The sequence below is a fragment of the Thermobia domestica genome, chromosome 14 (genome assembly GCF_964235325.1).
Source record: "Thermobia domestica chromosome 14, izTheDome1.hap1.1, whole genome shotgun sequence".
NCBI classification, from domain to species: Eukaryota; Metazoa; Arthropoda; class Insecta; order Zygentoma; family Lepismatidae; genus Thermobia; species Thermobia domestica.
This window is the reverse complement of record NC_137467.1, coordinates 44,276,325-44,296,695: the sequence shown is the minus strand read 5'-3', so window position 1 is coordinate 44,296,695 and position 20,371 is coordinate 44,276,325. Positions and strand designations below refer to the sequence as shown.

The 20,371-nt window shown below is 35.7% G+C and overlaps 1 protein-coding gene across 1 annotated transcript in view; it reads right to left on the bottom strand.

Annotated features, from left to right (window-relative positions):
* Positions 1-6,593: 6,593 nt before the first annotated feature.
* LOC145669659 (putative cytochrome P450 49a1) overlaps positions 6,594-20,371 on the bottom strand; it is a 77,615-nt gene continuing 63,837 nt past the window's right edge. The window contains exons 8-11 of the mRNA XM_081737913.1: positions 19,288-19,457; positions 16,369-16,447; positions 12,873-13,106; positions 6,594-6,825 (exon numbers count right to left, since the gene is read on the bottom strand). Coding sequence (XP_081594039.1) covers positions 6,715-6,825; positions 12,873-13,106; positions 16,369-16,447; positions 19,288-19,457 — 594 coding nt within the window. The 3' untranslated portion in view covers positions 6,594-6,714. The remainder of the gene's footprint in view (positions 6,826-12,872; positions 13,107-16,368; positions 16,448-19,287; positions 19,458-20,371) is intronic.

Below are 20,371 nucleotides of genomic sequence, written 5' to 3'. Positions count from 1 at the left end.
GAGAAGAAATGAATATAATTAGAAACTGATCTCCGAAAATATTTTAATTGTTATTTTGAATTATTTTAATTGTTGTTCTAATAGGAATATCTTCGTTCAGGCCGACAACAAAATAGGTCTACTAAACATTTTGAACAGTTGCAGAGTTGTTTAAAAATAATTTAAAGGAAAATGCATAATGAAACTAGTAATAAATAAATATTGAAATATCAGAAAAATACAAATGTAGCAAAAAAAACTGCGTGTTGAAATACAACTAAACTTGAAAGCTAATGAGATACGTGAGCATGGTGTGATTTCACTCGTGCGTTAATATCTGGTTCGATCTTCGTGACACACATTTTCAAGTCATTTTTAACTGATAAGCAAATACTTATGTTTGTTTTAATGCTTACCGTGGAAGAGAAACCACTTTCGCACAGGTACGATGTAGCAAATAGAATTATTACTTTTAAAGCAACAGATACCACACCGAGACCAGGATCTCATCTCTTCTTCAGTCCACTTGTCCAAGTTTTCGTTACATAAAACCAGTTGTAAGGACTTGTTGCACGATAATTATATTATTTGCACAAGAAGTCGTGGGCTTAGATCAGCTACTTTGATGAGTAAAGGAGACACCAGATGGAACTTTCGACGTCCCCTGGAGTGTGGCGCCCACCAAAATTTTGCGCCCCTAGAATGTGGCGCTCGGGCGCCCACGTTAGCTTTTCCCTGGGATTAGGCGGTATGACGTCATGAGGACAGGTGGTGTTAGGCCACACCCCTCGGGGTCACGTGGTTTTCTGCTTCGCATTTATGGGTAGCTCTACCGATGGAGTCGATTTCGTTTTTTTTTTTTTTTTTTTTTTTTTTTTTTACGGCATAAAATTTTGAGATTCTTATCTCCTTTCTTAGCTTATAATGTTGTATGATGGAGTACAGGATGTATTTATAGCCAACTTTAATTTCATTTCCTTTGAGGGGTATAAAATTATCAATTTCCGAAGTTCTATTTTTTTAACCTATCCTATCATCTTTGATGAGACCTTATTACTTGATATTGTTATATGATGGAGTACAAGGGATTAGGACATAGTGCACACTCCTTCTTAACTTGGTGAAATATCTCGTTTCCTTTGATGGCTATAAACTATCAATTTTGGAGGTTATTGATATCCCCTTTAATGATGTCTTATTACCTTATGAGATTTAGTACGGTGGTCCAGGAGTATACCTTTTTAAATCGTTTTATGGGTATATTACCAAAAACTTTCAAATTTCGAAGGTTATTGACCTCCTCTTGACAAACTTGTACCTTTGGGGCTGCCGGAAGATTCCTAAACAACATCTAGCAGTAGTCTGCCATCATCGTAACACTCCAGTTTTCCTGATACCGTTCTTCCATGTCTTTGATTTCTTTATGGAAACGCTCCCCCTGCTCTTCACTCACTGCTCCCACATTGTCAGGAAAGTAATCAAGGTGGGAGTTGAAAAAATGGACTTTAAGCTCATGGAGCAACTAAGTTTTCGGAACGCGGGCAACATTTTTTCCACCATTTACTTGTACTGTGGGCCTTTTCGGTTTTCCAAAAACGTTTTGATGACTACAGTAAAGGCAACTCAAGCCTCTTTTTGAGTTGAAGTCATTGAACTGATTAAGTCTTTGTCGGATACGAGTTTTCTACTATCAGGGCCACTCGTAGAATACTCGCGTACTCGTGGTATTTGAGCAACTAACAGTGTAGCCAGAACTACTTATCAACGTTTTATAAATCTAAGATGTAATCTTACTAAATAAGTTTTATGAATAGATTTTTGGATTTTGGTTTTTCTTTGTAATCTCGTACTCTCATTCATGACATATTACGATATGTGTCAGTGATCCCCATCCGGACCAATGTACATGTATTTTCATGTTTCGGGGATCACAAATACATTTAATTCTCCATGTTCAATTTTGTTTTCGTGTGATGCATTTGCAATTTAGCTATTTCCAGCTACCTGTTTGACCACATTACATTTCGGTTGTGCAAACACTTGACGCCCCAGGAAGAAACGGTTGTCATTTTCGACTTCGCTGCACCCAGAAGCGTAAAAATTAGCTAAACTTATGCAAACAGCTCTTTAGTTGCAGACCTGTGTAATTTATCCTTGTATTGAATTTGGAGCCCGAAAAAAATCTTTGGATAGCCGAAATAATTCCCACTTACTTTTGGAGCAATTCATTTCAGCTCCCTTTGTTATGTAATATCGCGTTCTATTCACACCAAAAATTTTACCTTGAATATAGGCTTAGGCCCTGCAACGTACTTAATTGGCTTACGAAAAGTCAGTGGCTTTTAATAGCGGATAACACCATCTATTTGTCATATCTGTGCAAAAATTACCCGGCACAAATCGCTCACGAGAATGCTCTTTCTTATTGTACGTATTTGAGAGCATGAGGTATGTGAAGAAAGACATCGGCCCTGAAGCTCTTTAACGTTGAATGTTATTTAAAAAGGGAAATCAATCCTGTAACTATTTAGCACTGAACAACCTGAGCAGAAGGCCTTAAATTTTGGAGCTCTTCAACATTAGATGGCATGTGAAGAAGAAATCAGCTATGAAGCTTTTTAACATGTTAAATACATAAGTTCTGAAATTCTTCAACATTGGTTCGCATGGGAAAGACAACAGCCCTCAAGATTTTTAACATTGAATGGCATGTGAAAATATCGCTCCTAAACTCTGTAGCACTGGATGACATGTGAAGAATGGAATAAGCTCTGAAGCGCTTCAACATTGGATGGCATGTGAAGAAGGTATCTGCTATGAAGCTCTTTAAAGTGTGAAGAACATAAGTTCGAAGCTCTTCAACGTTGGTTCGCATGGGAAGGACAACAGCCCTGAAGTTCTTAAAAATTGAATGGCATGTGATGAAGAAAGCTCTGGGTTTCTTTAGCACTAAATGACATGTGAAGAATGGCATAAAGTCTGAAGCTCTTCAACATTGGATAACATGTGAAGAACACTATCTCTGAAGCTATTTAAGATTGATGACATGTGCAGAAGTACATCAGCTCTGAAATTCTTCAACGAAAAGAAATGTATTTTGAAAATTGAATTCGATATTCCAATTAAATCCTTTATGTACTCTAAAGCAACGAAAAAAATCTTCAAGCAAATAACCTAGTTTGCTTAACCCTTTTTCTGGAAGCAGGACGCATATAGGTCCTACAGACACATGAACATATTTTCATCCTTTACTATAGCATATATAATTTATTTCCTTATCTTCCTTCTGTGTTTCATCCTTACGTCTACTGAAAGTTAGTTCTACAGTGTCTGTTCTATCCATCCGGTGTCATGAAGGCTTTGTTAGAAAGCTGAGAGCAAGAGTTAACTTAAATAATTAATATTTTTTCTGTACAGACTATGTACTTATAAAAATTAAAATAAGTCTTAACACTTACAATAATGTAACGTTTTCTGCATCAGACATTAATTGGAGTACATACACTATGTGATCAAAAGTATTCGGACACCTCCCCAAAACATACGTTTTTCATGTTAGGTGCATTGTGCTGCCACCTACTGCCAGGTACTCATTATCAGCGACCTCGGTTGTCATTAGACATGGGGAGCTCCGCGGAACTCATGGGCTTCGAACGTGCTCAGATGATTGGGTGGCACTTATGTCAGAAGTCTGTACGCGAGATTTCCACACTCCTAAACATCCCTAGGTCCACTGTGCCTAATGTGATAGTGAAGTGGAAACGCGAAGGGACACGTACAGCACAAAAGCGTAAAAGCGTACAGGTCGACCTCGTATGTTGACTGACAGAGATCGCCGACAGTTGAAGAGGGTCGTAAAGTGTAATAGGCAGACATCTATCCAGACCATCACACAGGAATTCCAAACTGCATCAGGATTAACTCCAAGTACTATGACAGTTAGGCGTGAGGTGAGAAAACTTGGATTTCATGGTCGAGCGGCTGCTCATAAGCCACACATCACGCAGGTAAAGGCCAAACGACGACTCGCTTGGTGTAAGGAGCGTAAACATTGGACGATTGAATAGTGGAAAAACGTTGTGTGGAATCTCGGTACGCAATGTGGCGATCCGATGGCAGGGTGTGGGTTTGGCGAATGCCCGGTGAACGTCATCTGTCAGCGTGTGTAGTGCCATCAGTAAAATTCGGAGGTAGTGGTATTATGGTGTGGTCGTGTTTTTCTTGGAGGGGGTTTGCACCCCTTGTTTTGCGTGGCACTCTCACAGCACAGGCCTACATTGATGTTTTAAGCATCTTCTTGCTTCCCACTGTTGGAGAGCAATTCGGGGATGGCGATTGCATCTTTCAACACAATTGGACACCTCTTCATACTGCACGGCCTATGGCGGAGTGTTTACACGACCATAACATCCCTGTAATGGACTGGCCTTCACAGAGTCCTGAGTGGAATCCTATAGAGCACCATTGGGATATTTTGGAACACCGACTTCGTGCCAGGACTCACCGACCTACGTCGATACCTCTCCTCAGTTCAGCACCCCGTGAAGAATGGGCTGCCATTCCCCAAGAGTGAAGGTGGGCTCATTGCCCACTTCCAGCACCTGATTGAAAGTATGCCTGCGAGAGTGGAAGCTGTTATCAAGGCTAGGGATGGGCCAACACCATATTGAATTCCAGCAGTACAGATAGAGGGCGCAACGAACTTGTAAGCCATTTTCAGCCAGGTGTCCGGATTCTTTTGATCACATCGTGTATGTTCATCATATTAAATTACATAGGTCTGCAACTGAAAAGCTGTTTGCATAAGTTTAGCTGATTTTTACGCTTCAGGGTACACCGAAGTCGAAAATGACCTCCGTTTCTTCCTGGGACGTAAAGTTTTTGCACAATCGAAATGTAACATGGTCAAACAGGTAGCTGGAAATCGCTAAATTGCAAATGCATCATACGAAAATAAAAATGAACATGGAAGATTAAATATATTTGTGCTCTTCTCCCCAAAACATGAAAATACATTTATATTGGTCCTGATGGGGATCACTGACACATATCATAATGTGTCATGAATGAGAGTAGGAGATTTCAAAGAAAAACCAAAAACAATAAATTTGTTCATAAAACTTATTCAGTGAAATTACATCTTAGATTTGTAAAATGTTGGTAAGTAGTTCTGGCTACACTGTTTGTTGTTCAAGTACTACGAGTACGCGAGTACGCAGGCTTTTGTTGGCCCTAATAATAGAAAAGTCATATCCGACAAAGACTTAATCAGTTCAATGACTCCAACTCAAAAAAGAGGCTTTTTTGCCTTTACTGTGATCATCAAAACGTTTTGGGGAAACCGAAAGGACCCACAGTACAAGGGAATGGTGGAAAAATGTTGCACACGTTCCGAAAGCATGGTTGCTTCATGATCTTAAAAGACCATTTTCTCGACTCCCACCTCGACTACTTTCCCGACAATGTGGGAGCAGTGAGTGAAGAACAGTTGGAGCGTTTCAATCAAGACATCAAAGATATGGAACGACAGTATCAGGAAAACTGGAGTGTTACGATGATGTCAGACTACTGCTGGATGTTGTTTAGGTATCTTCCGGCAGCCACCTAGAAAAGGACAATCTCCAAACGAAGTTTGACCTTTAAAAAAAGACGATTTGCAAGCAATCTGATTGAGAGTGGTATTACTTTTTTGTCTTCACGTTTGTGCGTGTTTCTGTACATTAATTTGTGTTCCGCTGTTAATGGTGTTTCTGTAAACAGCATATTTGTGTTCAACAAAGACCACTAGTTTCTTTGAAACCCAGAATTTCGAGTTTTGAAAACAATATGTTGGCATGCTTTCATATTATTTGACTATCAAGGTCAAAATGATAACTAGGACCTTGACATAGTAGAGCATTTGAGTAAATAAATTAGTATATATAATTTGTGGTTAATAATAAAGTTAGTTGTTATCTTCTAATCTTCCAATATAAATAAAATAAAATTTGTTTGTGTGTTTTTCTGTCTGTCTGTGTGCAGCCTGGGGACCAGACGAGTGGACCAAGAGTTACCAAATTTTGGTCAGGCGTACCTTGGCCCAGGCCCCAGATCAAGACGAAGCCTTTTTTAAATTTCAAACCAGGGGGGTCTCAGGGGGGCGTTTACCGGAACCGGCTTGGGAACCAGACAAATTGACCGAGAGTTACCAAATTTTAATCACGAATACCTTGGTCCAAGCTCCAGACCAGAGTTAAACTTTTTTGTCAAAATTCGAACCAGGGCGGTCTCAGGGAGGCGTTTACCGTGACATGTAAAATGACCGATATTAGTGTCGAATTCATAGTTTTCGCGGTCGCTGAAATCAATGGTGACACTTCCATTAGCGATGACTTGCAAATTTAGTTACAATTGTATGCAGGCCGGGAGTCAGCGCAGGGCGGCATACCAAAACACGTAAAAAATAGCCCAAAATGACCGATATTAGTATCAAATCCATAGTTTTCGTGGTCGCTGAGATCAATGGTGATACCCCCACAGGCGTTGACTTCCAAATACAGTCCCCGTGCGAAGTATGGGTATATTCAACTAGTAATTAATAAATCATAAACCCAAACTTCGAAAATTAATTGATTTGTAATTAAACTTTATTTTTTTATTAAACACGAATATATATTTACAAATGCAATTTGTTTGTTTTATTAAGTATACAGAAATGTTACATAAAATATTTTTACATTATTAATGATACCTTTTTTACACTCTGTCCAATAAACGGAATTTTAAAGGCTTCTTCGGATGATTAATGGCTTTACAGTCAAATGTCATTTCACCATAATGGTACTCAACTCTGAAGCGCTGCAACAACTGAAATAATAAAACGTTTTACATTAGTTATCTTTGGTGTAATTATTAACAATTCTTTAACAAAGATCAGTTTTCCTCAGGTTGTGATTTTGGCATGAATTCGTTGGAAATCGGGCGAGATTATTAGGGTCATGGTATAACCATTCTCATTGAAGAGTAGGATATATGCTGCAAAGTGGTGGTTCTTTGGTTGAATCGAAGTTTTGCGTTCCTTTCAGTACCCAGGCTATATAACACACGAAGCTACAGCTTAATGTGGGATCCGAACCTCATGAGCTCTCACTAAGAATCGAATATTTTCATCGATTTATCGATATTCCACTATGCATAATTAAACACTGACACAGTATTTGAGATCTAAAACTTGAATGAACTGGTCTCTCGAGAGATTTATCGTGTTGTCTGGAATTTAATAATGTATTTCCCGTCTCGTTTTTCGGAGAGGAATCGAGACGAGACGTGGAACTTTTCGCGTCGTTTGCAACAGTACTTATTATCCCAGCTAGTTTAGTTTTAGATAGCTTATTTTGTCATAGCACAAATTATGCTACCTTAGCTTGACTTAGTTTACGTTAACTTAGGTTCTTTTAAATTACATTAGCTAAACTTATTTTAGCATTGCTTAACTTGTTATTGAAGTTGAGCATAGCTTAGGTTATTTAAGAGTAGCTTAGGTCAGTCGAGTTTACCTTAAGATACCTTACGTTACTTAAGCTTATCTTTGATTGGCTTTAATGACAACGTAACAGAGCTCGGAGAGCTAGTCGAATTATGCCTCTACTAGTTCAGTAAGGCTAACTTATAACTAACTAACTCTAAGGCCTATGAAACTCGTAGGTTCAATGCAACATTCACCAAGACTCTCCCTTGACTTCTGTCCTTAGCCAACTAGAACACGTTTCTACTCTGAATACCTATTTGGACCAGATCCATCCTTATATTGTATTCCCATCTGCACCTAAGTCTTCCGAATGGTCTTTTTCTGACTGGATTTTCACCTAAAATTGTGAAAGTGGTTTTTACTTTCTTCCATTCTGGCTACTTGGTCTGTCCACATGAGCCTCCCAGACTTCACCACCCTAACTACCCATGTTAGGTAAACGGTATAAATTATGTAGTTCCTCATTATGAAGTTTCCGCCATTCCCCATTCCAGTCTCACTTGGACCCTCAAGGTTTTTTATCAAATACTTCCAGTCTACGTTCTCCCCTCAAAGTTACAACGACTCACCAAAGGTAGTCATCAACCCTGGTTCGGCTAATAATATAAGTAAATCTTTAGTAGCAATAATTGTTTACACCTTAAAATATCTTCCGTAATTATATTCACTAGTATTATCACCTTTTCTACTGAAATTACAAGTCCATGATAAGTATTAGATAATTTATTCGTTGATACTCCTTTAACGTATATTCACACAAACTGACTTGCAATCAAAACATGTCCATTGAGTATCTATAAACAACTACATAGCAACCAACTATACAATAATAATGTATATTTCTTATATCTTAAAAACATTCTTCTTTTGTTATTTTTAAGTAACATTATATCAGGTATAGTGCTTGTGTAGAAGCACTTTCTGCCCAAGATACAGGTAATTATCGACCGATACAAAGTATCTCGTTGTATAAAATGTCGCCCGATAATGGGACTAGATATAAAAGTTACAAGGTAGCTTGATTTTTATATTTAAGAACCACTGGTCCGTTTATAATAATGATATTATATTAATTGTGTCCTTTTACATTTTGATCGCCCCTCGTATATAACTTCATTAAGTTTTCTTCATATAAATACATTTATAATAAATCTTTTATTTCATTAATATTTATCTTTTATTATAAAAACGTCGTCGCTTACTAATATAATCAACGAAGGATGCGAAGTCAAAAACGTAAGAGGTAATTACATTTTAAAACATAAATCACAATGATCAACAGTTTCAATCATCATTAAAAACGGTGATGTTAACAATGTTTGATTTTTCCAGGGCGCATTATATAACAGCTACGTTAGATGATATTTTTAATGTATACATCGTATCAATAAGGCGTCAGAATACAGAAGAATCTTATTCGAGTAACATATAAGGTGGCACATGAAGACAGTCGTCGGATAATTAGCTTAATAGAATGAACCTTATACTTAACATAATCCTTGATAATTAAGTTTCAACACAAATCAATATAATATAAATAACCTTTGCTTTTAATCAATTATACATCGAACTATAATTCTTCACATTAACAAGAAAGAATTGAAATCATTTGAAAATTATCATTTATTGAAACAGAAGTAATAAAGTATCTACGGGTCCATTACCTACTCCTTTAATGTGTTGTACTTCAAAGTCATAAGGGTTGTTTTCATTATTAATATTAACACATAAATTTGAAGATAAATATTTATAAGAATCTATAATTGATATGGGTTTAACCCTTACTATATCAACTGCAGTCAGTTTAAATTCGTACTTGCATATGATTCTAATAAAGTACATTGTACTGCACAATCGTGATTATGTTCCGCATTATTTTGTACATGAATTGCGTCATTGTTTTGATTTTGATATGAAGTGCCATCTCTTGAATTACGATTACGTCTATCCATGTAGTTTACTGTATTTCTGGAATTTCGCCATGTATTTCGTCTATTTTTGAATCTACTTTGGTTATATGGTCTGACATAAGGATTGTCACGATTAATTAGGTTAGGTGGATTCCCAACATATCTTTGCCTATTTTGCTCGTTCTGATTGTTTAAATTTACTCGATTTAGGTTGTGTTCCGTATCGTTTACATTACGGATATTTAGATTCCGAACAGGTACAAGGTGATCTGAATTATTTTTAATTTTGCATAATCCCGCTTGATGATTCTGTGCATGGTATTGAGTTTCATAACATTGGACAAGGATTAATAGGTGATTAAAACTCATGCATTGCGTAGAAAACAGGATTTGTTGTAATTTAAACGGTAGTAGATTTCGAATAGATGCAATCACTTTAGATTCCGATTGCAACGGATTTACGACTTTTAATTCGTTATACGTATTTACAACAAAATCAACAACAGATTTATGCAAGCGAGGATTAAAAGGTTGGTTTCTAATCGTGGCATCTCTGTTTGCAAGTAAAAAGTCGTTTTCGTAATTTGCAATCAGCGCGGCTTTGAATTCCTCATATGTATTGACATGATCCCGTACTGCTTTAAACCATAAAGAACATGGTGGGAGTAGTAAATGAGGGATTAGTTTCATATATTGGGATTTATCTATACACATTATACTGCACTCATCCTGAAATTTTTCTAGGAAAGAAGTAGCATTTTCATTACATTTACCACTAAACTTACTCATAGCACGTATTTCGCTCATCTTTACACTTAACTTTACATTCCTTTCACCGTTTCGTGTTCGTGTTGAGTGACAATTTCTACCTACTGCGTTATGCGTGGTTCCGCCATCTCTTTTCCGCCCATCTGTATTCCTTGGATGAATTCTTTCCAAAATAATGTCCTCATCGGATGGATTACTTGAAGAAGAGATAACGTAAGGTCCACGTCGATCTGCTGCGGGTGAATGCGAGGGCATCTCTTGTGAACAAGGGAACTCCAAACGATCATTAACCATGTTGTTGTGGTATGCGTTGTCCTTAATCTGTAACGTCCTAATTTCCTCTTGTAAGGTAGATATCAATTGAGTATTTGCACGTATTTGGTTAGAATTATCAGTGACCTGAATCTTTTGCTGACGAACAGAAGATTCTATTACTTCCAAATCCTTTTTTACACAATTGACTTCTTGGATTACATGGTTGTAATTATCCTGGCAATCTTCAGATAATCTTTTTAGCTTTTCATCAAACTGTAATGTGATGTCTCTCACCGCCTGGATAACAGATTGTTTCGTCTCTTCTGATTTTTGATCTATTTGTTCCAATCCTCTACTCAATTCTTCTGACTTTTGATCTATGTGCTCCAATCGTCTACTTAATTCTTCATATTGTCTACTTGATTCTTCGGATTTTTGCTGGACCGTTTGTTTTAATTCGTTAGACATCTGAGTTAAATTTTGTTCCAGTCGGTGTTCTTGTCGCTGTAATGCCATTAAAATTTTGTCTTCTAATGTCAACATTTCGGGTGTAATGGGAGCTATATTTTGCTCGTTGTTAACACTGTCAACAGTTTCATTTTCTACTATCTCACCGATCATAATTTTTCTTGTGATTACTCTGCCACTTCTGAGAATAGTTGAGTTCGTATTCATGAACCTTCTTACTGAGGTAAATTCACCCTTACTTTAGACTTCGGGATATGAATTTACAAGAATCCCGGGTGAGGTAAATCAAAAATTTTACAACGACTCACCAAAGGTAGTCATCAACCCTGGTTCGGCTAATAATATAAGTAAATCTTTAGTGGCAATAATTGTTTACACCTTAAAATATCTTCCGTAATTATATTCACTAGTATTATCACCTTTTCTACTGAAATTACAAGTCCATGATAAGTATTAGATAATTTATTCGTTGATACTCCTTTAACGTATATTCACACAAACTGACTTGCAATCAAAACATGTCCATTGAGTATCTATAAACAACTACATAGCAACCAACTATACAATAATAATGTATATTTCTTATATCTTAAAAACATTCTTCTTTTGTTATTTTTAAGTAACATTATATCAGGTATAGTGCTTATGTAGAAGCACTTTCTGCCCAAGATACAGGTAATTATCGACCGATACAAAGTATCTCGTTGTAAAGTAAGCAATTATGTTTTACAGTCATACAACACAACAATCATAATATATTGTTTTGAACATTTTAAGCTTCAAAAATTCCCGCAATAATTCACACAGACTAAAAAAGTGTTGAATGAATAATAATATGAATTTCCTGCTTTTATTCGACATGTAATTTCTTTATGGATATTGTTTTGGTCTGTTAACGTTGATTCTAGATATTTGAAAGTACCCACTTTGTGCAAATAGTTATCTGATATTATAACGTATCAATAATTTGCTATATTACGCTCACGGCAAAATTCCATGTATTTAGTTTGCTTTGCGTTACCTCTAGAACAATATCCTTCCACGTATTTAATAAAAATCTCTCCATTTCTTTAAGTTGTCCTCATATCATCCGCTAATTACCTTAAGGGGACAGACTACTAAATATTTTTCAAAAGCTAATAATTTTTCTTTTGCCAGTTTTTCGTAAGTGAAAAGAGATAATGAAAAATAACTTACCTCAGTAATGGATAATGTTATTCTATGCCTGAAAATATGAATCGGAAGAATTTTCAGCGTCGGAATCCATAAAAATTACATTGTGACCAGAATTTGAATTATCCAAAAATCTAGGTTAAGGCAGCGACTAGAAAAATGAATTCAACGGCAATTGATGATTTATCATGCTGTCTGTGTTCCTTGTTAATTACTTTTAAATAATGTTTGTATTTTAATTCTAGTGATAATTAAAAATTATTTATTTTGTACTCTTTATTACAAAATAAATACAAATATTATTTAAAAAGTAGCTAACAAGGAACGTAGACAGTATAATAAGTCATCAAATACCGTTGAGCTCACATTTCTAGTCGCTGCCTTAACCTAGATTTTTGGATAATTTAAATTCTGGTCACACTATAATTTCTATGGATAGCAACACTGAAAATTCTTCCGATTCGTATTTTTGGATGTAGAATAACATTATCTATTACTGACGTAATTTACTTTTCATTCTCATTTCACTTACGAAAAACTGGCAAAAGAAAAATTGTTAGCTTTTGAAAACTATTTAGTAGTCTGCCCCCTTAAGCAAACCTAAACTCAAGTAACCCACAGTGTTCTTAATAAATTTCAATGTAGCTAATCCCGACAAAATTAAACAAACATTTTTCAAATTAAACTATTGTTACATAGCATAAGCAATCTTTTTCTAATCTGAATTAACGTAAGCAATACTAAAGTACCCAACGTCATAGAAATGTAAAACCACAGTAAAAATGACTATAAATATAATTTCAAAAACCCACCTTGATCATTAGAGTTTCAGCTTCAATTTCAGCAAACCGCCGTCCCACGCATGATCGAGGTCCAAATCCAAATGGCAAGGATAAAAATGGATGAACTTTCTGTTCCTTGACGGGGCATCCTTCTGCCTTGTCCTTCTGTCTAGTCTTTAACCATCTTTCGGGAATATATTTCATTGGCTCAGGGAAGTTCTTCTCCATATGACACAAGAACATATGAGGCATGGTTACCATTGTCTAAAAAAGTGAAGTACATCCATCAAGTATAAAATCATTTGTATAGCTGTCTTCTTTTCTTTTATATGGAATGTATTCAAAATTTGAGAAAATCAATTAAAATACGTTATCAGTTTTAAATTTAATTTTCCACTAAAAATGTTTAGTTCTGAAAGATATATATATGTCTTAATATCATAACTAGAGCAACCCAAAAGCATAAAAAGCATAATAGCGATTTACACATATGGTTGGTACCTTAAACATGGTTGTGGTTGTCTAAGGGTCCAGAAGAAGCTAATTTTAAAAGCATAATAAAGCATAATTTTAGAAAATAAAGAATAAAGTATAATTTAAAATATATAGCACGATTCTTGAAAAATTCTGTTTAACTGCAAGTTTAACATACTGTATTAATATTTTTTAAAACCAATATTTACAACACAAAATCATTAAGAACATAACAATGCAACAAGGAAAAACTTATTTTTATTCCTGTAAACTTCTTTTCGGTGTAATCCTTTGATGTGGAGAAAAAAGGTAAAAGAAGAAGAAAACTTTCCGCCAACAATGAATTGTATACAAGAACTCCACACTGTACTGTTATGTGTATCTCTTGAACTCGAGCACTTTCTGTACTTTTTGGTGGCATCTTTTACTTTCCCTTTCTGTATATACGCACCTCGAAGGTGCACACGAGGGTATACGGACAAAATCTCGCGGCCGAAACATCGCCGCCCAAAATCTCGCCGGCCAAAACCTCGCGGGACAAAATCTCGCCGGGCCAAAACCTCGCGTGGCCAAAACCTTGCCGCCCAAAACCTCGCGTGGCCAAAACCTCGCCGTCCAAAACCTCGCGTGGCCAAAACCTCGCCGCCCAAAACCTCGCGGGACAAAATCTCGCCGGGCGAAAACCTCGCGTGGCCAAAACCTCGCCGCCCAAAACCTCGCGGGACAAAATCTCGCCGGGCCAAAACCTCGCCGGGCCAAAACCTCGCCGCGAATGAAACTTTTCTTTAGAATTTACCCAATGTGTTTCCTAATATGCAATTCCACATTACAAATAATAATAATAATAACAATAATAATAATAATAATAATAATAATAATAATAATAATAATAACAATAATAATAATAATAATAATAATAATAATAATAATAATAATAATAATAATAATAATAATAATATACAAAACATCGTGTGCGTGGGCTTTCTCGGGTTATTCCCGTTTCCTCCCACTTTCTTTATTCGATCATTTCCTTCACACTGGTCATCTATGTCTCCTTTAACCTACAGGACATAATCAAGGGACGTCGTAAAAACTCATATATTATTTCATACTTTCATAAATATTATTAGATTTTTGTTAAAATTTTAAGTTTCTTGATGTTCCAAGTTCACGAAACTAACCTCGTTAGTTGTCATTACTTTCCTTATGCAGATTTTCTTTCCCTATAACCAGTTTAAAAACATCCTGTCGCCATACCTTCACATTGAAATCCTCTAATACAGAAATAGAATTTTCATGTGGTATCGCGGGGCTTGGTCAAATACCCGTGATACTTCTTCTGAAACAGCGTCTTTCATACCGTCATCCTTATCATCTGTTGGAACATTTACATTTTGGTCAGGCGAGATTTTGGGTATGGCGATATTTTGGGGCGCGAGGTTTTGGCCCGGCGAGATTTTGGCCCGCGAGGTTTTGGGTGGCGAGGTTTTGGCCCAGCGAGATTTTGGCCCGCGAGGTTTTGGTCAGGCGGGGTTTTGGCCCGGCGAGATTTTGTCCCGCGAGGTTTTGGGCGGCGAGGTTTTGGTCCGCGAGGTTGTCGCCGCGAGGTTCTGGCCGCGAGGTTTTGTACCCAAGCCGCACACGAGTGATAAGAAAAACTGATTCGAGCAGATATCTCTTTCCAATGCATTAAGTAGAAATTTCATTAAATATGAAAGAAACTGGTTGCATAAAATATTAATAAATAGATCAAGATATTTAGAATATTTAATATATAGTAAATATTATACATTATACGCGATTAATGTAAAACAATGATTGAAATTAACAATAAAGCATAATTAGAAAAAAATAAAGCATAATTAAACAAAAAATAAAGCATAATGTGGGTTGCTCTAATCATAACCCTCCCATCAACACATTTTACTTTCACTACTATACCTTCTCTTTTAACGCTCGGATATCCATGATATTTTTTAACTTCGGATCCCCAACATTGGTAGAGGTATATCCCAATACAAATTTGTGCAGTTAGTAACATCCTTATTTGTGGCATCGATAATATTGGTATCTTAGCTTATGTTATGTTGTGCTTTGTTAGGTTATGTTGGTTTTGTTAGTGTATGTTATTTTAGGGTAAGTTTAGGTAAGTTAGCGAAAAGGAAATTTGTTTATACGCTATAGAAGTGTATTAATTTCGTAATATTTTTTTGTGGCAGGAAAGATTGCAATAATGGAATTTGAATGCAATTCTACAACAATATATTGCAATAGGCTCTAATATTACCCGTTGTTTATTTTGCTGTTTACAATAGTAAAATAGAACAATCAAATACTTGAAACAAATATGGTAACATAGATATCCAAAGGGGGTTACAAATGTACCTCCAGTGTAGTTTTAGCCACATACGTAAGCAGATTACCTTACAACATAATTGTTATTGAGGAAATAAGTTTCCTTACAGTATGACCTACAATGTAAATAACGTTGGTCAACTTCCGGTGTCTGTGACATAAAATATACAGTAAAACATATGCATGGGGTACATTTGTATCCCGCTTAGGTATCCGAAGGTTAAGCGCTTACCAATAATTATTCCTACACCATTACGACCGCTCTTTTGATTACTTGCGTAAAATATCCTATATTCTTCGCTGTCCAACACACCATTATCTTCCCATCTAACTTCACAAACTCCTACCAAATCTAGATTATTTTGTTTCATTTCTTCTTTAAGATTGTCTAATTTCCCTCCCTATAAGATGATACGTACGTTTCATACAACGTTAAATTCTGTTACAAAAAAAAAAAAAAAAAAAAAAAAAAAGACTATTGATCAATTTGGAATGATAGAAACATACTATATAACACACATGAGCAAGGTTATGTGACACAAATATATAAAAACACAAACACGTAGCCTAACAGTTTCAACAGACTAATTTCTGCTCCCTCTTCCCTCTTCCTTATTGTGTAGTTGTGTTTATAATTTATACTTTAACAATACGGAAACAAAGCATGATAGGAAAAATATATTATATTTGTACTTACGCCTTTTGGAATCCTATAATTTGCTATTACTATGTCTTTAACCATTGTTCTTCCATTGGCGTTTGTTATGGGAGTTATCCTTAAACAATAAAAATCAAAGTGACACTTCAAACTTAATATCTACGAGTGCAGTACAACCCCTCAAATCCGAACTAATTTGGGCTGAAGCCTGTTCGGATTTCGGGGGGTTCGCATTACCCGGGAAATAATATTACGTACTTATTTCGTCATTGAATTGGTGGTAAAACAACGACTGAGGTTAGACAGGGTGGCCCAGTGGTCGAAAGGGCAGTGACCTTGACTGGCGGGAGTACACTCATGTCCAAAATGATTGTCGCATATCTATAACTGTCTTCTTGTAAGAATATAATTAGATAATGATTTTGAATAAGCATTAAGTCTAAAAATGTTAAAACCTTAAAAGAAAACAAATTTGTGTGATTAAATCTATTTTTTTCATTTTCCAGCTGTAGTTTTTTTTTCTCCTGAGAACGTGTTCGGATTTGCCGGGTTTCCGGATTTCCGGGGTTCGGATTTGAGTGGTTGTACTGTACCACAATTATACTTTCATTCTATTTACATCTACACCATTTTTTACACTTAAGTGATTTCCTTTATTTAAGGTTAACAGTTGGTTGTATTTTTTAGTTAATTCGCATGTGATATTTTTCTATGTTTGTCTGAAATGGTTTTTCTAGATGAGTAAAAATTGAACTTATATGAATGTAATAGCAACTAAAGCTTCTATTTAAACCGGCAGTTGTAAAAAATCATCAATTTATGATTTCAACATTTTTTGCCATAGAACAAAAAGAGCAACAGATAACGAGAAGAAGCTCTTTGCATTCGATTTAGAATATTTTCTTAATTAGATTCTTCATTTTGTGTATCACCCTACTAAGATCAAAAATACTAAAAATTCACTACTTATCACGTTTCATTTCTCATCCTCCTCCTAATGAACCTTAACCTTAGAGATTCTCTCTGTTAGTGCAGTCAAATTAAGAAAAAGTAAGGAACAAATTAGTAACAATATGAAACCTGGTGCAGATGTTGGGAATGGTGTTCTAAACAACGTATTAAAAGTCCCCTGAAATCTCAAATGACCTTCGAAGCCATATTCGAAAATGGCCGCTGTTAGTGTCAAATGAAAAATACCTAGATAAAAATAGCAATATCTTCGCTATAGTTGAACATAAGGAGATAAACTTAGTGTCGTTTTACAGAACATAGATAACAAAATATTATTTTTATAGAGAAACAATTTTTCATAAAACGCATACTTTTAGAAATATTTAGCTCTATATTCTTAAATTCCGAAATCTATCGTCAAACTGATTTAAAATTTTATTAAACTTAGGAAGTAATTATTAAAAAGTTAAAATTTGACATAGATTTTGATAAAGATTATTTAAATGACATACTAAAATCCCGCAACTTCTTCGTTCGCCATATTGGAAAATGTCAAAGTGTCCGAAGTAATTGAAAGACAATATTTTGTTAAGTGAAATACAAAATCTGGACTGGGCTAAAGATTTGAGAAACTGTAAATGCAGTCGAAGAGGAGTCAATTGGAATCAATTCTAGTGCGAGAGGGAAAACATTATTACGTGTCTAATGTTGTCGTCCGCCATCTTGGAATCAACTTGTTTATTTTGAATGGCAACATGGTTGTGTGACATATTAAACAACATCCTCGTTCGAAGAGAAACCCAACGGTAAGGTTATTTTTCCAAAACCCTACAAAAATTTTGAATTGTTATATGTGAAATGCTGTGAAATGTGCTGTGTGAAGTTTCGAATTGAAGGATAAAGATAAAGTAGAAAAACAAGCTTTGTAACATCTCACATTACATATTTTTTTAATAACCAGGAAAATAGAGCTTTTCTAACAAAAGAAACACTGACCAAAGCTTAAAACCCACTTTATTTTAAATTATAATATGTAACGGTTTCGGATATCTAACATATCCTTCTTCAGACACTATCGAACATAAATGAAAATACAGACATTATATAGTCATTGTTATGAAAAAGTTTAATTTCTATTTGCTGAGGCCTTCAACCAATCCCTTAAGTCTCCGTGTTCACTTTCCAACCAATTACGTTCCTCCATTTTTGGTTCTTATAAGGGCGTTTTTTTTTTATTTTCTTCTTGTCTACGCTATCCAATCTTCCTTGCCATAATTCATTAATAGGCAAGTCCCCTGTCCAATTCATCAGTTTATCTCTTCCTACCTTCTTTATCCAATCTGCTTCTTTCCACTTCCTTATTATCATTCTTTTCTCCATCTCCAATACTTTCGTCTTATCCCAATTAATTCCGTGATTAGTCTCTTGAACACGTTTGTATATGGCATTGGTATATTTCTTCCTTCTCACATCATCTTTATGTTGTTTTATCCTTTCTTTCATTCTCTTTCCTGTCCCTCCTATATATGACATATCACAGTCCTCACACAATACCTTCTAGATGACTCCTTGTTTATAATATGTAAGATCAAAAAAGAAAAAGAATAGAGAAGGCACCAAAAAGATTAATTAAGAGGAAGAACCACATGCTGAGATTGCAATCCAGCCTCATAAAGATGACCATTTCTGATTAGTCTCATAGTACTTCTCATATATTAGGGGAGGCACGGTAGCTCAGCGGTACAGCTCTTACCTTTGGTGTCTGGGTCCCCGGTTCGATGCCCGATCAAGTAAGTTTGCTATGGACAACATCGTGTCCGTGAGTTTTCAAGGGGCTTCCTTCCACTTTATCATTCCATCAATTCTTCCATGATCGCTCATTTGCCTTAATCATCGTGTCCCTTAGACTAAAGGGCATACTCGCGGGACGTTAACCTGAAAGATGACATTTCGTATCACATTAAATATGATAAAAAACAGATATTAGCATATGAGAATAATATTTACCTTAACGTTTCCTTCAAGCATGCCTTCAAATATTTGGCATCTTCAAGATTATCTGCAGTGATTGGATCATCCTTGGAAGGCACTATTTTCGCAATTTCATTGGCTAATTTTTCTTGTTTGTCAGGATGCTTTGCTAGGTGGTATAAGGTAAATGCTACATACAAAGAAGTCTGGAATAGAAATGTGAAAAAAATAGGAATTGAGGTAATCCAAATGAAATCGATCAATTTCCAGGTCAAAAGTTGCTGACAAAATTTATTTATTTTTTTAAAATGTTTTACCTAAATGATACCGCAGCCTGTATTTACGACAAGAAATGGTGGATTGGAAGAATTAAAGATACCAGTCAGGAAAATAAACGAAACACCGGAATCTTTTCCATCTTCATGGCCCAAGAACCTTTTTTAAACTATCTACGAATGACAAAGTGTGAGTGCCAATCACTAAGTTTCTCCGGAAACTCACACCCACAGAGTTCACAACTCTTACAGGTCGTACTTTCAATATCAGTGCCGAACTCTGTACACAAATTAGTCAAGTGTTTACCTCACTGATGTCGTAACAGCAGCGTTATAGGCAGAAAAGAAATAACAGAGGCGTTTCGTTTTTTGTACAAGATATGATTCATGAATTATGCATGCTTTACTCACTAAACATTACTGTCGTGTCATTTTAACTTTTGCTACAAAGTTTATATCCACTCCTCATGGCGCTTCAAGATATTAAGTCCTAGTGAAGAAGAAACTTATAACTCAGAAACTACTCAAGTCTCAGTGATGCAATTTTACTCACTTCTTAGTGAACAACTATCAACTACTTTGGGCAAATTTGAAAATTTTCACTTGTGTCCTTCCTGAGATATTTGGTGGTGAAAATACACGATTTTCGAAAATTTGCAATGTTTAAAAATTTCCCAAAAATCAAGTGTATGGTTCTCAGATCTGAAACTTATTTGAAACGTTGTCTCCTGTCTAGTCTAATCTCTATGTAGACAAAAAATAGAAGATTTGTCTAATTTATTTTGTTTCAAAATGTACATTCCAAAATGGCCATTTGTAGGTTTTCAACCTCAATGTTCAAAGCT